At 41.3% G+C, this 14,789-nt stretch overlaps 2 protein-coding genes across 6 annotated transcripts in view; both read right to left on the bottom strand.

Annotated features, from left to right (window-relative positions):
* Positions 1-5,966, bottom strand: part of septin4b (septin 4b) — a 51,213-nt gene extending 45,247 nt beyond the window's left edge. The window contains exons 1-2 of one of the 3 annotated variants that reach the window (XM_026191909.1): positions 5,585-5,966; positions 1,696-1,703 (exon numbers count right to left, since the gene is read on the bottom strand). In XM_026191909.1, the coding sequence (XP_026047694.1) occupies positions 1,696-1,703; positions 5,585-5,636 (60 nt within the window). In that variant the 5' untranslated portion in view covers positions 5,637-5,966. The remainder of the gene's footprint in view (positions 1-1,695; positions 1,704-5,584) is intronic. The other 2 variants (XM_026191910.1, XM_026191914.1) reach the window with 2 other exon arrangements.
* A 3,302-nt stretch (positions 5,967-9,268) lies between these two features.
* limk1a (LIM domain kinase 1a) overlaps positions 9,269-14,789 on the bottom strand; it is a 56,661-nt gene continuing 51,140 nt past the window's right edge. For all 3 annotated transcript variants that reach the window (XM_026191799.1, XM_026191800.1, XM_026191801.1), the window contains 7 exons: positions 14,230-14,361; positions 14,011-14,070; positions 13,297-13,362; positions 12,430-12,598; positions 12,269-12,324; positions 11,520-11,677; positions 9,269-11,109 (listed from right to left, as the gene is read on the bottom strand). In XM_026191799.1, coding sequence (XP_026047584.1) covers positions 10,941-11,109; positions 11,520-11,677; positions 12,269-12,324; positions 12,430-12,598; positions 13,297-13,362; positions 14,011-14,070; positions 14,230-14,361 — 810 coding nt within the window. In that variant the 3' untranslated portion in view covers positions 9,269-10,940. The remainder of the gene's footprint in view (positions 11,110-11,519; positions 11,678-12,268; positions 12,325-12,429; positions 12,599-13,296; positions 13,363-14,010; positions 14,071-14,229; positions 14,362-14,789) is intronic.

Genomic DNA, 14,789 nt, shown 5'->3' with positions numbered 1-14,789 from the left:
AACAAGACAAACAGAATGTAATCATTCAACATTCCCTGAGCTTAATTGCTTGCTATTTTTACTTCACAATGACAACAAGTAGTGCAAGTGTGTCTTTAACAAAGAAATGGCTGTTAATTGACAAACAGGCGTGGTGCAGCATAAACTAGACATTCTGCATTTCCAGTTTCTAAGTTAACCCAAAGAGAGCGTGCACAGTTGCAGCAACAGCAGATGAGAAAAACAGACGCAGCCAAAGGAGAATCAGAGGAGAGAGGGAAACCGGCATCCGCTGCAGTCGCTAGCGAGCTAATGGGCTAATAAACTCCAACTATAGAGCGCCTGCATGTTGGCTGCAGTGGCAAGCAGCAGCTGAAGCCTCAGAAAGCTAATGGCTAGTTGAGTAAAAGCCACAGAGGAATGCACCATGCTGATGTGTGTGTGGAGAAGTTCTCTCAAGAGAAGCAACCGTCCTTTTCTACATGCTTTCCACAGCTGGTACTGCCCATCTGACGTCTCTGTGTCTGTGTGCGTGTGTGCATGTGGCATTTTTAGGGTAACAAAAGGAAGCCACAGCCACCCTCTTGAACCACCACACCCCACAGTCCTGCGTGGTTTTACAGCCACTGGGTGTGGGTGCAGGGGAAGGGTGCTTTATTTATGTCAATCTGGACCTAATGATGGCTTTCAGATGTGTAGATACAGTAGACTGTGTTTAATGAGAATAGCAACAATGGGTGTGGTTTGAAGAGCGAGAATTAAGATTATGCAGACTCGGACCATCTGCTTATTTAATCACATACCCAACGAAAGATGTGCCAAACCGTCAGGAGAGTAACGAGCGAATGCTGTCATCCAGCCAGGAGCTACAGCAGCAGCAGCCGCCACTTCTCGGCCTTGGACAGATGCTAGAAGTTTCCTCCCTAGGTGTTGTTCCCTCTGTCAACACACCCTGCAGCTCTGTCACACAGGCCAGGAATGCAGCTGAGAAAGAAACCGGGGTTTGTCACACCCACGCAAATCCAACCCCTCTCCACTCGTCTGTGAACTGCTCGGGCTGGAAAACAAACACCCCGTCGTCCTCCTCCTCTTTCATCCCCAGTCAGTGGGGCCAAACACAGCTGTGGGGTTTTGGACAGTGACATCAAAGGAGTAAAGCAAAAGCATTGGTGGGTTTTGACACTAAGGTGACAGTCATCTGGTTGCTGGAAAGCTGATCACACTTGACTGCAGTCACTCAAACTGCAGCACAGGTTCAGGAGAGCTGCTGACTCCAAGTTTCACTTTACATATTTGAGTGTCTACAGTCGCCCTTTCATCATCCAACAGACAAAAGAAAAAAAAGAAAGCTGGAACATGTAGCAGATTCTCAGCTGTCACTCTGCAGAACATGTGGAACAAGAAAATCTGGGCTCTGTGAACACACCCATTCACATGAAGCCAGGTGAAAAGCCCAGACCATTTCACACTCAAAGTATTCACAGCAAAAAAAACAAAACCAAAAACAAACACAAGATGAGGGAGAGCAATTTGTGAAAAGAAAAGTGACTTCTGATCTGAAACTGAACAACAACTCCGACTAGCAGGGATAAAATGCCCTGACATCCACAAACCACAATGTCCTCATTTTGGTGAGATAATCAAGGTCAAGCCTAGCCTCATCAGCGCCCTACTTTGTCTGTGGTTGTAGGATTTAAGCAAAAAAGGATTTCTTACCTCATCATCTGGTCGGAGGAAGATGACATCCAACACAGGTCGGACACATAGGGGAGGAGAAGAAACACATAAATACCAAAATGTTTAGTCATACAGACAAATCATGAGCAACCCTGAAACTTAGGAGAATATTTAAATGCAAAGAAAATGCTGATTATCTAAGAAGTGTTACCAGAAAACACAAAATGCTCCAAAACAGTCTCAATATTCAATCAAGTAATTCAAACAATTTTAAACAACACTCTCAACGACAAAAAATAAATAAATAAAATAACAAACAAGTAAGCAAAAATACATGGAACACCAATATATATTTGTAAAGCATTCTTTTGAAGATCGAAAATAATTGACACATTTTTAGATTCAATCATATTCCCACAATTTAACCACAACAACAAAAACACATCTTTGTCTCTTTCTTTCTGGTGCCAAGATATTTAAAAAGGTTTCAGTGACATGGGTCAACTTTTACTGAAATACACACAAGGGATAATGAATAAAATTTTGATCCTGTTGGCTGTTTAAGCCTGTGCAGGTTGTACCCTACCTCTCCAACTTTGAACTTAGATAAATGGATGGATGGATGGGTGGGTGTTTGAAAAGCAACAACATTATCATGTGGCTTGTGGTAAAGCTCAAGTGAGGATGCTACAAGCCCGCATGCTTAAAGGATGGAATTTAGTCATCAGTGTCGGCACATTTGTGTTATGTAAATAATTTGGGGCAGAGGCTCCTGGTGGGTTTACAGAGTTGGAGTGGGCTAGCCAGGAGTTTAGTTTGACAGAAAGCAAGGAAAATAACATTTGAAAACCAACTTCCACACAGAAGTCTTGTACTGGTGAAAGGTTCAGATAAAAATAGCATCAAACTGGCACCAATCTCAAAGTCTAGCACTTTTGAAACATTTGGCCACTCCAGTAATTAGTCATGAGCAGGCGACGATCCAAATTATTCATGAGGTTTGCCATTTACCGATTCCTTCAAGTCTTAAGAGGCAAAACAAATTTCTTTACTCCAAGCTGCCCATCCTGGAAGGCTTCCTGGCACGATAACAAATATTGATTCACTGCTTTAAACTCAGGACCATCTCTGCCTGTGAGCGTGCAGAGCAAACTGAGACACAGGTCACGGAGCTGAAAGATCATTATAGCCTCTGCCACCATTTACAACCACTTCAATAAGAGCAGCAACAGGAGGTGGTTTAGTCAGTCCTGCATATGGACAATATATAATGTATGAGCTGCATATTACTGCTGCTGCTCTTTAAAACCAAACTGAGCAGCATGTGTTGATTCCAGAAGCACCAAATTACTGTGACATGATGGCACGGTTAACAACAAACGGATAACTTTAACATTCACACTCACAGCTCTCCAAAAATATCTGCAAATTTTGGAATGAAAACATCTAATTATGGACTCACAGAACTACAGTAGTGTAAAAGCTACTTGGTTCACTTCCTAATTTTCTCTCTCTTGACCTACATGCTGAGATCCTCCACCAGCGAGGCTGTCAGCACAGCCAAAGCAGGAGGACAAGGCTTTCCCTGAGGAACACTGTGCCACCTGTCCCAAACACCCACTGTCAGCCATGGAACCCATGCTAAGAAGCTCCCAGCACACAGTTTTCATGCTGATGTTAATGCCAAAGGAGGCTGGAAGCTCTGCAGTTGCTGAGGCCAGGTGGAGATGCAGTGCTTCCTAAATGCTTCCACCTTGCAATAATACCACTTACAGCTAACTGTGGAATATTTAGGAGGGAAGAAGCTAAGTGCTGGATTTTATACACCAGCAACAATGGGACTAAACGAAACACTGGAATTCAAAGATTAAGGGGTTTGGCCCAATACCTCTACGATGTATAACAAACCAAACACTGCATGATTAACTCTGAGGGATCCAAATGTTTAAAAGAGTTTAAAATTGCCCTCAAACCTTATTTGTCTTCTAGTATGCATCCTGTCTTATCTATTGTGTAACATTTGGTTTAGGAGTAATATATCTTTGGCATTTAACAGACTGAGCTCTATTAAAGCTTGGGCATTTTATTATGGATACAAATCAAATAGAAACAGCTCTGGGTTCACTTTGGATAATTTTAGACCCACATCACTCTGACTTCTTCCCAAAATATTTATCCTTCTTTCAAACAGAGTGAAAAAGTGTATTTAGCGCATACAGTACATCTGGTATATTTGTTAATTAAACCCAGTTACATATGTTTACAATAAACTAATTGTTCTATTTTATTACATGCCAGCAGTTCTGAAAAAAAATGACACCTAAGAAAGTGTTTCCATGTCCTGCTGCTTGCTCTAACATTTGAACTTAGAACTATGCTGTGAAATCTAAAGACTCCACAAAAATTATTTATCAGGGATGCAGAAGATCTGTCTCTGGACAGTCTCATTTCCTGCAACAGGGATTTGGGTCTTATTGTGTATTAAAGGGCTGTTTTATTGCTTAAATCGGCATAGTAGTATAACCTTACTACTACTTAGAGCAGAGACACTGAGCACAGACCTGACAAAGTAAAAGGTTCACTGCATATTTCTAATCATCTGGGTGCAACATATGACATGAGCAACACACGAAAAGAATATCATATGAACGCTCAGCACAAGAGCACTCATCACCTCCCACTTTCTTTTCGCCATGTTTGTATCCATTACACAACCCTTCTGTGCATACAGTACACCACAGGGCAGCTGTTTCAATGAGGGGAATGTTTCAGCTCAACTGCAGCCTCCGGTACTTCACATCACAAGATCACTGTGCCCAATAAACTACTCTCTGTACCCACACCGACACGATAAGATACAGGTGAGATTCAAACTGTTTACAACAGGGAACCAAATCTATTTGATGTCAAGAGAACACAATGTGTCCACAAATTTCTAAAATACCACTGAAAAAGACAAACTTTACAAATATCTTGGCTTAGAAAAACCCAACAGTGCAGCCCAATGTTTGGTTTTGGGCTGTCGAATGCCGTTCCACAACATCCAAAGGAGAAAGAAAAACATAAAGGTGTCAGTGAAAAGCGATCTGAGGCAACAAACTGAACCAGAACTTTTTGTTTTATGGTGATGGTGTAATATACACTCCAAGCTCTCCATCCACCTCCCCAGTACAGTCATTTTGCCTCTGTACTTCACCACACTGGTTTTATAATGACACAATGAAGCTGTGGTCCTTATCTGCATTAACCCTTTCAGGGCACATAGCTACACTAATTACCAGCCAAGTGAAGGCAGCTGGATGGGGAGGAAACTCTGCACTTGATGTCTATAGCCCCCCTTCCAGAGTTTTGTTAAACCTCTTGAATTAAAGCCAAATGTCTCCATTTTAATCACCTCGTAAAGGCTCATTTCAATCCTTTGATGCTAAACACAGCAGATTACAGAGATTAAAAAAACAAAACAACAAAAAACAACAAAAAAGCAAAAAAAACACAGTGTCACTGTCCAAATATTTATGGAGCTGACTGCAGATCTGCGTAGTCCAGAAATAGTTCGGTGTGGTGAGTCTTTAGCTGCAGAATTATAGTGCTGTCGTCCCGTGTGGAGCTCAGGCTGCTGCCAGGCTTTCCAAGGATTTTTCATTCAGCGGGACGAAGTGTACCCTCAATCCTGTCCTGTCTGTCTGTCTGAGTAGACCCATAAAAATAAAACCTGCACTTATATCACCGGCTTACAACCCGGAGCTGTAGCCAAACAGACCTGAGATGATGAAGATTGTGACGATTTGTGTGTTTAACTGATTAAATTATAACAATAATACAGTTTAAAAGGAAGGACATGTGATTATTTATTTATTTTTTCTTAGGTAGGTCCTATTCAGAAAGTAGACGAGCATCTCCGCATTCAGTGTCGGATGTGAGGACTCACCGTGGTTGAACATTGCGGACCGAAACCGGCTGTTGCTGGATGAATTTTCCATCTTAAAGTTTCACTGAGCGCCAAAGGCCGCGACCTTCTTCTTCTCTTTTCCCCCCTCCTCTTCTTCGTCGGTATTTTCCTTAATTTTCTCTCCGAATCTGAACCGTGACTGTAAAACACTCGCCTGTGTGCCGTAACCGGACAAACCCGTGTCTACACATACATACACACACACTCTCTCTCGCTCACTCTCTCTCGCTCTCTCTCTCTCTCTCACACACACTCTCTCTCTCCGTTCGCGGTTCAAACTGTCGAGCCGCCTCCTGACTGCCAGCTCGGTGACGTCAGAGAGCAGCCGCGGTTGCCGCAGCATCGTCGGAATGAAAACAATCGCACGTGGATGCGCGTCGGGAAGAACGGTCACGTGCGTCTCAGAGGAATAAACTGCAGCACTCCGGGGAAGCTGTTAGCATCGGAGGAGGACAGGTAAACACAGGTGTGTGTGAACGTTGGAGCGTCACAAATAACGACAAAGCTAAACTCCGTTTTTTTTATTTAGTTTTTACTTTATTTAGTATTTCTTTTTGAGGGAGGAGGCGGTGATTAGTTGGGGGTCATTTCCGTCTATCAAAATTCTAAAATCGAACAAAAGTATTGTAAACATATGACGGTGACGCGGTTCAGTTTCGCAAAATATTTGACATGATGTGATTGAAGTGTAGACATCCGGCTTTGATTCAAGATGTTCACCAAAATATTGCACTTAAATTTTGGGGGGAAATTTACTTATTTTAAATATTATTATTTTCAGTAGCTAGATGCTGTTTCCACCCATAAGATGCTTTGCCAGCTTAGGCTGAAACATTCGTCTAACCAGCCTAAAATTTGAGCTTTTACATGTGTATTTATTAGTTAGTGCCAATCTATAATTAATTGATTTTGATGTATAAACAGGTTCAGGTTACTTTATTTGTATCCATAGGTAGATTTGTTCTGTAATCCTGAGTCATCAATCCTCACATGCACAGTTTCAACACACAGCAGACAACATAAGCATAGTACAAAAAGATTGAAAAAAGAACTAAATCATTTTGAGCATTCAGTAACCCACAAAGTAAAAAGGCTACAATTTGTTCATCTGAGTGATGGCTGCTGGAGTAAAGCTGTTTTTAAACTTTGTTCTGCACATCCAACCCTTGCAACTGTTTGATGTACACTAATCAGCCCGTTAGACCACTTAAGAATCTGACTGTGAATCTTCTCTTTATAATTAAAAATGAAAACCGTGACTCCAAGTAAGGGAATAAAGCAGGATACAACTTCAACTCTTTCATGGTTCTCAGACATGAAGATCTGCAGTTTGTATCGTCTCAGATTGGAGTCAGCTGAAGATCTGTGAAAAGTGTTGATGTGACAAAGCAACACACTTGAGGGTGACACCTCGTTGAAGCTGTGATAACTGCATTTCTCACTAATTTCTTACTTACATACTCTCATTTTAGAATCTGAAAACTGCACCTCCACAACTCAACACTGAAATTCATGCTTAAATAATAAGACTTCAGCAGTACTACAAGAGTAGATTTGCTTTTAGCTGGACTGTTTCTGATTTAATACAATTATCTTTAAACTGTGCGCTTTAATTTAAGAAAAAGCTGTAAACATGTCTTCCACTCGTGCTGTGCTTGTTTATTGTTTTTAACAGTAGTAGTGACAGGTGTATACTGCTAACTGTAAATGAATCTAAATGATGAGTGGATATAATAAGAGACACATGGTGACATCTGGTGGTTGCTTTGTAAACACTTTTTTAAAATACTCATTCCCCTCATCATCCCAAGTTGAAACAAGCACTATTTTTATCACTTTAATGTTGCCCACACAGTTTCTCTGCAGCTAGTGCTGATACTGCTCTCCGAGATAAGCGCATGTCATCGGAACAACCATATTTAGAGCTCACTGGTGCTTCAGTAGTGGAAGGAGGTTAATCGCAGAGTGAATATAGATATAATACTGCACAAAAGCCTTAAGTGACACATCATTTTTTATATACATCACTTCAGAGGAACCAGAACTATTCCTGAAGACTGCTTAAACAAATGACAAGAAAGCTGCTTGTTCATGCCGTGTTGGAGAATAAAAGTGGTCAAGACAAATATTGACTTTCAAGCTTGGATCTCTGTTGTTGCCTTATATACAGTATTTCTATGCATGTCTGCATATTTCATTAAACTGCTGCAAACATTTCCCATTTTCCTCGCACCATATAAAGAAACAAAGGCTGCCTCCAGACTGTTGCATAGTATTGTGTAAGAAGAACAGACACCTGGTTTATTTTAAGGAGCAACAGTTTTATTTGTAGCTGTGACAAAATGGAAAAAAAAAAGTTGCCTCCTCAGAGTCTAAACGTTCAGGATTAAAGTGCAGAATTGTTTTCACAGCTTGTGTAAAAAAAAAAAAGAAAGAAAGAAAGAAAGAAAGAAAGAAAAAAATTAAATAAGACAAAAAAGAAATATCAAAATATCAAAACTAACAATGGAGATCTGGAAAATATAAATACGTTACAGGACAAGATGAAATCTCATACAACGTGGTTTCAGCAACGATAATCAACCCACTTGAATCAGGCTTGCACTTATGATACATTAAAAAAAGGGAAATCAGTTCATGGTTTCAAATCGTTGGCAAGGCTAGCTTACAACAAAGGCACAGCATTGTTCAGAGGTAACGATCCTTTGCAAAGAAGTGCTGCGGCGACATTCTCGGCGATCATCAACACTTCCTCACAGACACGCCTAACATGCTCAACATGGCTCAGACAGGGATGGAGAAAGAAAATTTGCCCACGGACGAACACATAAACTGGGAGGAGCTCACTTTACAGAAGCGTATTTGTGTTACGAGCGTACATACTGACATAGTTTACATGTTTTCTTAGTGTCGGTGCTGAGGAGCGGTTTTCTGCAAAGCTGCTGGATTAACTGAATCAAGAAAAAGCTCCAGAATATTACGGCCCTGAGCCAAAAAGAGTACAATGAAAAGGTGAGGAAGTGTTCTATTGTCAGAAAGACCAGCAGTGGTTGCATCCTCTGTGGGCGTCATACATGGAACAAGCAGTCAGAAACAACACAGAACATCATTCGCAAAGGACTGGTCTGTAGGCAGCAGGCAGAGCCGGGACATCTCATCCTCACGGTAGCAAAAGCTTGGAAACTTTAGCTTTATTTAGGTAGAAAAAGTGGTGCTGAAACGAAACTATTAGCAATATTACCTCAGATATATGAGAGGAGGGGTTGACGAATCTGCTGCCAAAAGACAGTATTTAAAGTTTAACCGTGTAAATGCATCTTCATAATAAATCAGAAGCACGCTCCAAACACGGTACAGTTTGCTATCGAGAGGATGAATTTCCCGGATCCCATTTTTTATAGTTAAAAGGCTCTATCAGTGTCTTGCATTCATATTTCAACCTGAACTGACATTATTTCCTTATCACAAGTAGCCCAAGAGAGAAAAATTAACAAACGTGGCTTTAAATAGCCACTTGGTTATATAGTGCAAATCAAAGTACTCAAATGTGTACAAAAAGATTTCAGTGGGTATATAGCTATTAAAAACAAAAAGAGAGAGAGGGATGCTGTGTTTTGTTTTTTCCTTTTTTTAAAACCCCGGCTTACTCTGTTTACACTTTTTGTCTTTCTTTTATAATTTTTTTTTTAAAATCTCAAATAAAGACAAAAATAACTCTGTTCAGAAGCTGAGCAGACCTAGCAAGAATATCATGCAGCTTGTGAAAACATCAGCAGGATTAAAAAAACAAACAAACAAACAAACAGATATAAATGTCTCATGTTAGAAGGTGCAAAGGAGATTATTTCTGAGGATGCACACAGACAATGGAAGGAATACAGTGATATTTACAGCCAGCGTTTACATGTAAACAAGAGACAGAGGTGTGAGACAGACAGCTGACGTAATGAGGCAGTACCTTAACTACTGTACAGTACACGAGAGAAGAGGGAACCCTTAAGAACTGCTTGATTGCTCTCAAAACCACATATAATTGTAGTAGTCTTAGAGTTTCAGCTAGTTTAAAGCCATTTGATGCGATTAGATTGATCCAGTATTATTTTAACGTTTATTCCAGCGGACATCTGTGGCGACACAAAAGCTCGCAGGTTGACAGCTGCTTTTTCGGATAGAGAGAAAAGACGAAAATGTAACATTTACGGGGTTTAAAATAACGTTTTAGGGATTAAGATTGCACATACGTCGAACAGTAAAAGCCCCAAACCTGCCACAGTGGTGGAAATGTAGAAAGAGAAGAGGGGGGGGAAGAAAAAAACCTTTCGGCTGTGCCTTTTTAACTGCAGTCAAACCTCTACTCTCCATTTCTGGTCGGCCAATAAAAATATGGCAATGTCGCGTACGTATATAAAATATGTCTGTACATTTACTATATTTAAAACATTTACATTGTCATAGGTTATGTACACTGCTAAGTCTTTAAATGTCGGTGCGGATGAGATATGCCAACGGCTCTTAAAACTGAGAGACAACGTACCAAATCTAGGCCAAAAAGGGGTGCGTGTACCTCCATGTGAAAGTCAGTGCTACACAAGAAATAGGGGAGAGGGGCAGCAACACAAGTAGATTAGTGGTTTGTGACCAAATGAGGTCAGAGGGACACGAAGAACCAGGATTTGCCCTGACAGCATTATTTACAGTCATGCGCTCTTCTGTGAACTATTTAAAGCTTGAAAGGGTTTGCTTCATGAGTCGATCTAAACCTCTAAACGACACACACAGACATACACACACACTCACACTCCCTCGTCTTTGACGTCCAAACAGAAAGCAAAACCAAACCTGCAAACACCTACTGCACAATATATTCTGTAGATGCCTAAAGTGAAGGTCTGCTGTATGCATTGTTTTTAGGGGTGGGGGCGGGGGGATTATATTTCCACATGAACATACACACTACAATAGTACAGCAAGTATTCTTGACCTGGTATGACCTCTAAAGTTAAATCTACATGATTCGAGAGCTGATTTGTGATTTGAAAGTCGGGTCTGATTGCATATGATGTGCTCCATTGTAGCTTCAGGTGCAGCAGAATCAAGCAATTCTAATTAATGTCTCTTGATTTTACTTTGAAAGTCAATATGTGTGCGCAGGTGGCTTTCTCAGTTTGACATTTTTCCCCCTGAGTCTATTTACTGAGCCTGAGCCAGTCTGCTCCCGCAAACACGGAGGGGTATTTACATGACTCCTCCGCCCGCTGCGCCAATCCAGGCAAGGTGGTCGCCACCCCTGTGGGGGTTACTGATAACGTCCCACTTGTCCCTGTTTTGCTCGGGTCTACTCTGGCTGCTCGGGGTGGGTGTGCAGGCCGTTCTCAGGACGTGTTATGCTGTGGTGCTCCCAGAAGGCCTTGTGCAGCTGATCCACTTCGGACATCAGGGGCAGACCGATGTCCAAGTGCATCTTTAGGTTCTCCAGCCACTCCTCCAGTTTCGAGAAAGCAGGCCTGTGTATTAAGAAAGCAGACGGACACCACAGTTTGTAAACCTCTCCAATTTATTTGTATTTATCAAGTTCTTTTGTTATAAATTAAAGGGACAGTTCACCTCAAAACACAATAAAACTTGATTTTTTTGCTCAGAATTGAAAAATCCAGGTACCTGACGGGCATTTACTTGAGTTAGTCATACAACACAGTGAAGAATTTATGCTTGTTTAATCCTTTTAATGTGCTGAATTAACCAAAGTTGTTAGAATTGGAAGTTTAGGCCAGTTTCAAAGGATCGAGAAAATAGTTTTTTTTGGTTGGTTAGTATCAGAAAAACCTCTTTAAATAAAAAGCTGGCTCCTGTGATAATCCAACTCTTGGTGAACTGTCCCTTTAGGTTACATGTCAAAATGAATCCGGTGTCTGACCGTTTGTCTGCATCGAGGTCACAGCACACAGCAGCCATGGGGAAGAAGGCGCGGGGACAGTTGGTGGGACAGTAGTGCTCCAGGAAACCCGAGATGTTCAGTCCAAAGTCCGTCGCTCTGGGGAGGTAGTCGGGGTCAGCATTCACCCTGCCAATGACCTGGAAAGAGCAAGAAAGAGCAAAAAGAGTTAAAGATCAAAGTGTCAGAAGTCTCCCCCAGTCTTGGTCAGCCCTCCAGCTGAAAACCAGCAAACCCCCCAAACAGAAGCTCATGGTGCCAGCAGACCACAACTATCATTTGTGTGCCCGTCAGCAGCCACATGAAGACTTCTTTGCTTTCCTGCCCTCTAATCCCTGTAATGTTCTCTGGATAATAACGTTCATCTGGAGAACTCATACTGGAGCTCCTACACTGTTGGGCCCAAATTATGTGGATGGTGTGTGGCCAGGCTGCAAGCCTTCATCACTGTGGCGCTGGATGCTCAGTCGGAAAGCAGTTTTCCCCCTCTAAGAAATGTGGAGTTTGGGAGAAGGAAGACTGTTCCCCTCATAAAATGTAATGGTGTGTTTCATATGAGGCTAAATTCAAGGTTTGACAGTGTTAACTTTTTCCTCTAATTACAGAATAACACCTTAGACTGGTTTTATCATCTGGAGGCCCTGAAGACATTTGAGATCTCCGGGTTTATTCATGAAAAAAATATAACTTCAGGAATTCAAAATATCCAGAGCAGCTGATGGATAGCTTACCTCGCAGAGCATGATACCAAAGGAAAAGATGTCTACTCTCTCATCGTAGCTCTTCCCTGCGATGAAAAAAGACAAAATATTTTTGGTGATCTCATACTCAATAAAATATTTGTGATTAGCACAGGTAAGCAAGGACATGGATCACTTCCTGTAGTTCATACCATGGATCATCTCTGGAGCCATCCAGTAGGGGTTTCCCACCACCGTGTATCTCTTCCGGCGGTCGGGCCTCTTGATGCCAGACAGCTTTCCCTGCGTCAGCTTTTCCCCGTTCTTGTCGTCCACCATGAGTCGAGCCAGCCCGAAGTCTGCCACCACCACTGTGTTGTTCTTTAAAGTGAAATATGCCAAAACATTTTATTTTTATGCAACAAGCATACTCACCAAAAGTCACTAAATGTGATTTTTACTACACAAAGTATTCACATTAACGACATTCACAGTATAAAATGATGTCAGATGCAATGAAATCACTTGCTGGGAGCAGGGGACAGCTTGTGTGTGAGACCACAGGCTGACAGGTTTAATGACTTGTTCACTTTTCATAAAGGAAATGGGCATATTTAGTTCATTCGCTTTACAGCTTGAGGGAAACACTGTCTGAAAAAAGCGTCAACCTGCTAGTTACTAGTTCTGGATTCACTCTTTTCACTATCAACATCATCACTTCTGAAAAAAAGACAGACATAGTGTTCAGGGATATATCTGTGGTGAATCAGCTTTAAGCTTCGCTAGTGAGCTTAAAATTAATCTCCAGGCTGTCAGGCAAACATTTTGTTGTCATGTGACACGTGTTCAGCACTCCCCTTGTTTAGGTCCGGCAAGCTGAATGTTTCTGCTTTAAGCTTCTTGTGTGGAGTGTTTTTTAAGTCGTCTTAGTCTCCCATAGCAACTGCGAACAAAGGCCTTTTTTGTTTTTGTATGAGCGAATGGCAGGTGCGCCGTCCTAAATCCTTAAAGAAAACATGCTGTATGTGCAGAGGTATGTCGGCACAAACACAAAAGTGTACAGGAAGACAAGTTCTTACCTCTCGGACTAGACAGTTGTGAGAGTTCAGGTCCCGGTGAATAATGTTCATGGAGTGCAGATATGCCTGAATGACAGACAGATAGGAGAGGAAGGAAAGGCAGGAAGAATAAAAATAAATAAACAGTCTTTTGATAATCTGTAAGTAGAACACTGCCAAGTCGAACAATACTGTCTGGGTTTATTTCAAAAAGCTCTTGCTGAATATACAATAACACAGTCATGCTTGATATGCATCACTGTACAGCTATCTGGGGGGGAATCCAGAGAACCTGTGTTCTTATCCTGCAGGAATTTATGCTCCGATTTAACCTTTATAGTAAGAAAAGTACCTCACAAGTGTTGTAGCTCACAAACATGACCACTAGAGGGAGACAACAGCAAGACTAAAGCAAAAAGTATGTGTACAGCAGATATTCAGAGTGCATCTAACAGGAAGCGGTGGTTATCTCTCACAACCACTGATCTCTACTTTTCTCTTGGCTCAACAGGATTTGATTTTTATTTATAAGGTTATGATCTTGGTTATGTTTTGTTATTGACAATACAACCGCACCATCTTCACTTCCCTCTGTATGTTTTAGAGTCTGGCAGTGTCGTGTTCTGTGTTTTTGTGTATGCAGTGGCAAAACAATAATAATGATCTAAACCACTTTCTCCATGCAGAAAAACCTTGGTTTGTTTTCCAGAGTGTATTAACAGTATATACACTCACCATCCCAGCAGCGATGTCCTTAGCAAAACTGACCCGCTGGTTCCAGGGATAGTTTGAGTCCTATAGGAAAAACCAAAACACACAACTTAATGTAACATACTGGTATAAAGTGATGAATCCCTTCTTCTTTATTTTTATTATTATCCTTATTAATAATAACCATGCTAGTCTGTGCATTGGAATTCCATATAGGAAACAAACACCCCCCCATTTGTTTACCATTTTCTTGATGATTTCCCGCAAAGTGCCTCCTTTGATGTACTCTGCGATGAAGTTGAGTCTCTTGTCTTTGTAGAGGACTCCGATGAACTTGAGCACATTGGGGTGATCCAGGCATCGCATGACTTTCACCTTAAAGACACAAATAATTATTTATTTTCACACATCTCTGGGAAAAGTCCACAGCAGCTGTAAGGGATCTTAAATATTCACAGTACAAAACTATCACCTGAACAAATTATGACAGTCAGTGTTAATATTTTTGCAATTACTTCTGCTACTTTACAAATGTGACTACACTACTGGTAAAACTAAAGTCACATGGAGGAGGCAGCACGCCACTGTTACACATGACATCTGAAATGTTTGCCTCCTTCTTTTCTAATCTTCACCGATGAGGATTACACGAGACTCAGTAATTTAAGACTTGGGCCACCTACAAACAAGCAGCCAGCACGAGTAATAATCATTGCTTAGCTGTGACTGGGGCTCATTTTACAGCGAATCTCTTTACTCACTTTTCTAATTACAAGACTCCTCACTGTTTCAACCCAATAATA

Source organism: Astatotilapia calliptera, chromosome 14, assembly GCF_900246225.1.
Source record: "Astatotilapia calliptera chromosome 14, fAstCal1.2, whole genome shotgun sequence".
Lineage (NCBI taxonomy): Eukaryota > Metazoa > Chordata > Actinopteri > Cichliformes > Cichlidae > Astatotilapia > Astatotilapia calliptera.
This window is presented reverse-complemented; position numbering and strand designations above follow the sequence as displayed.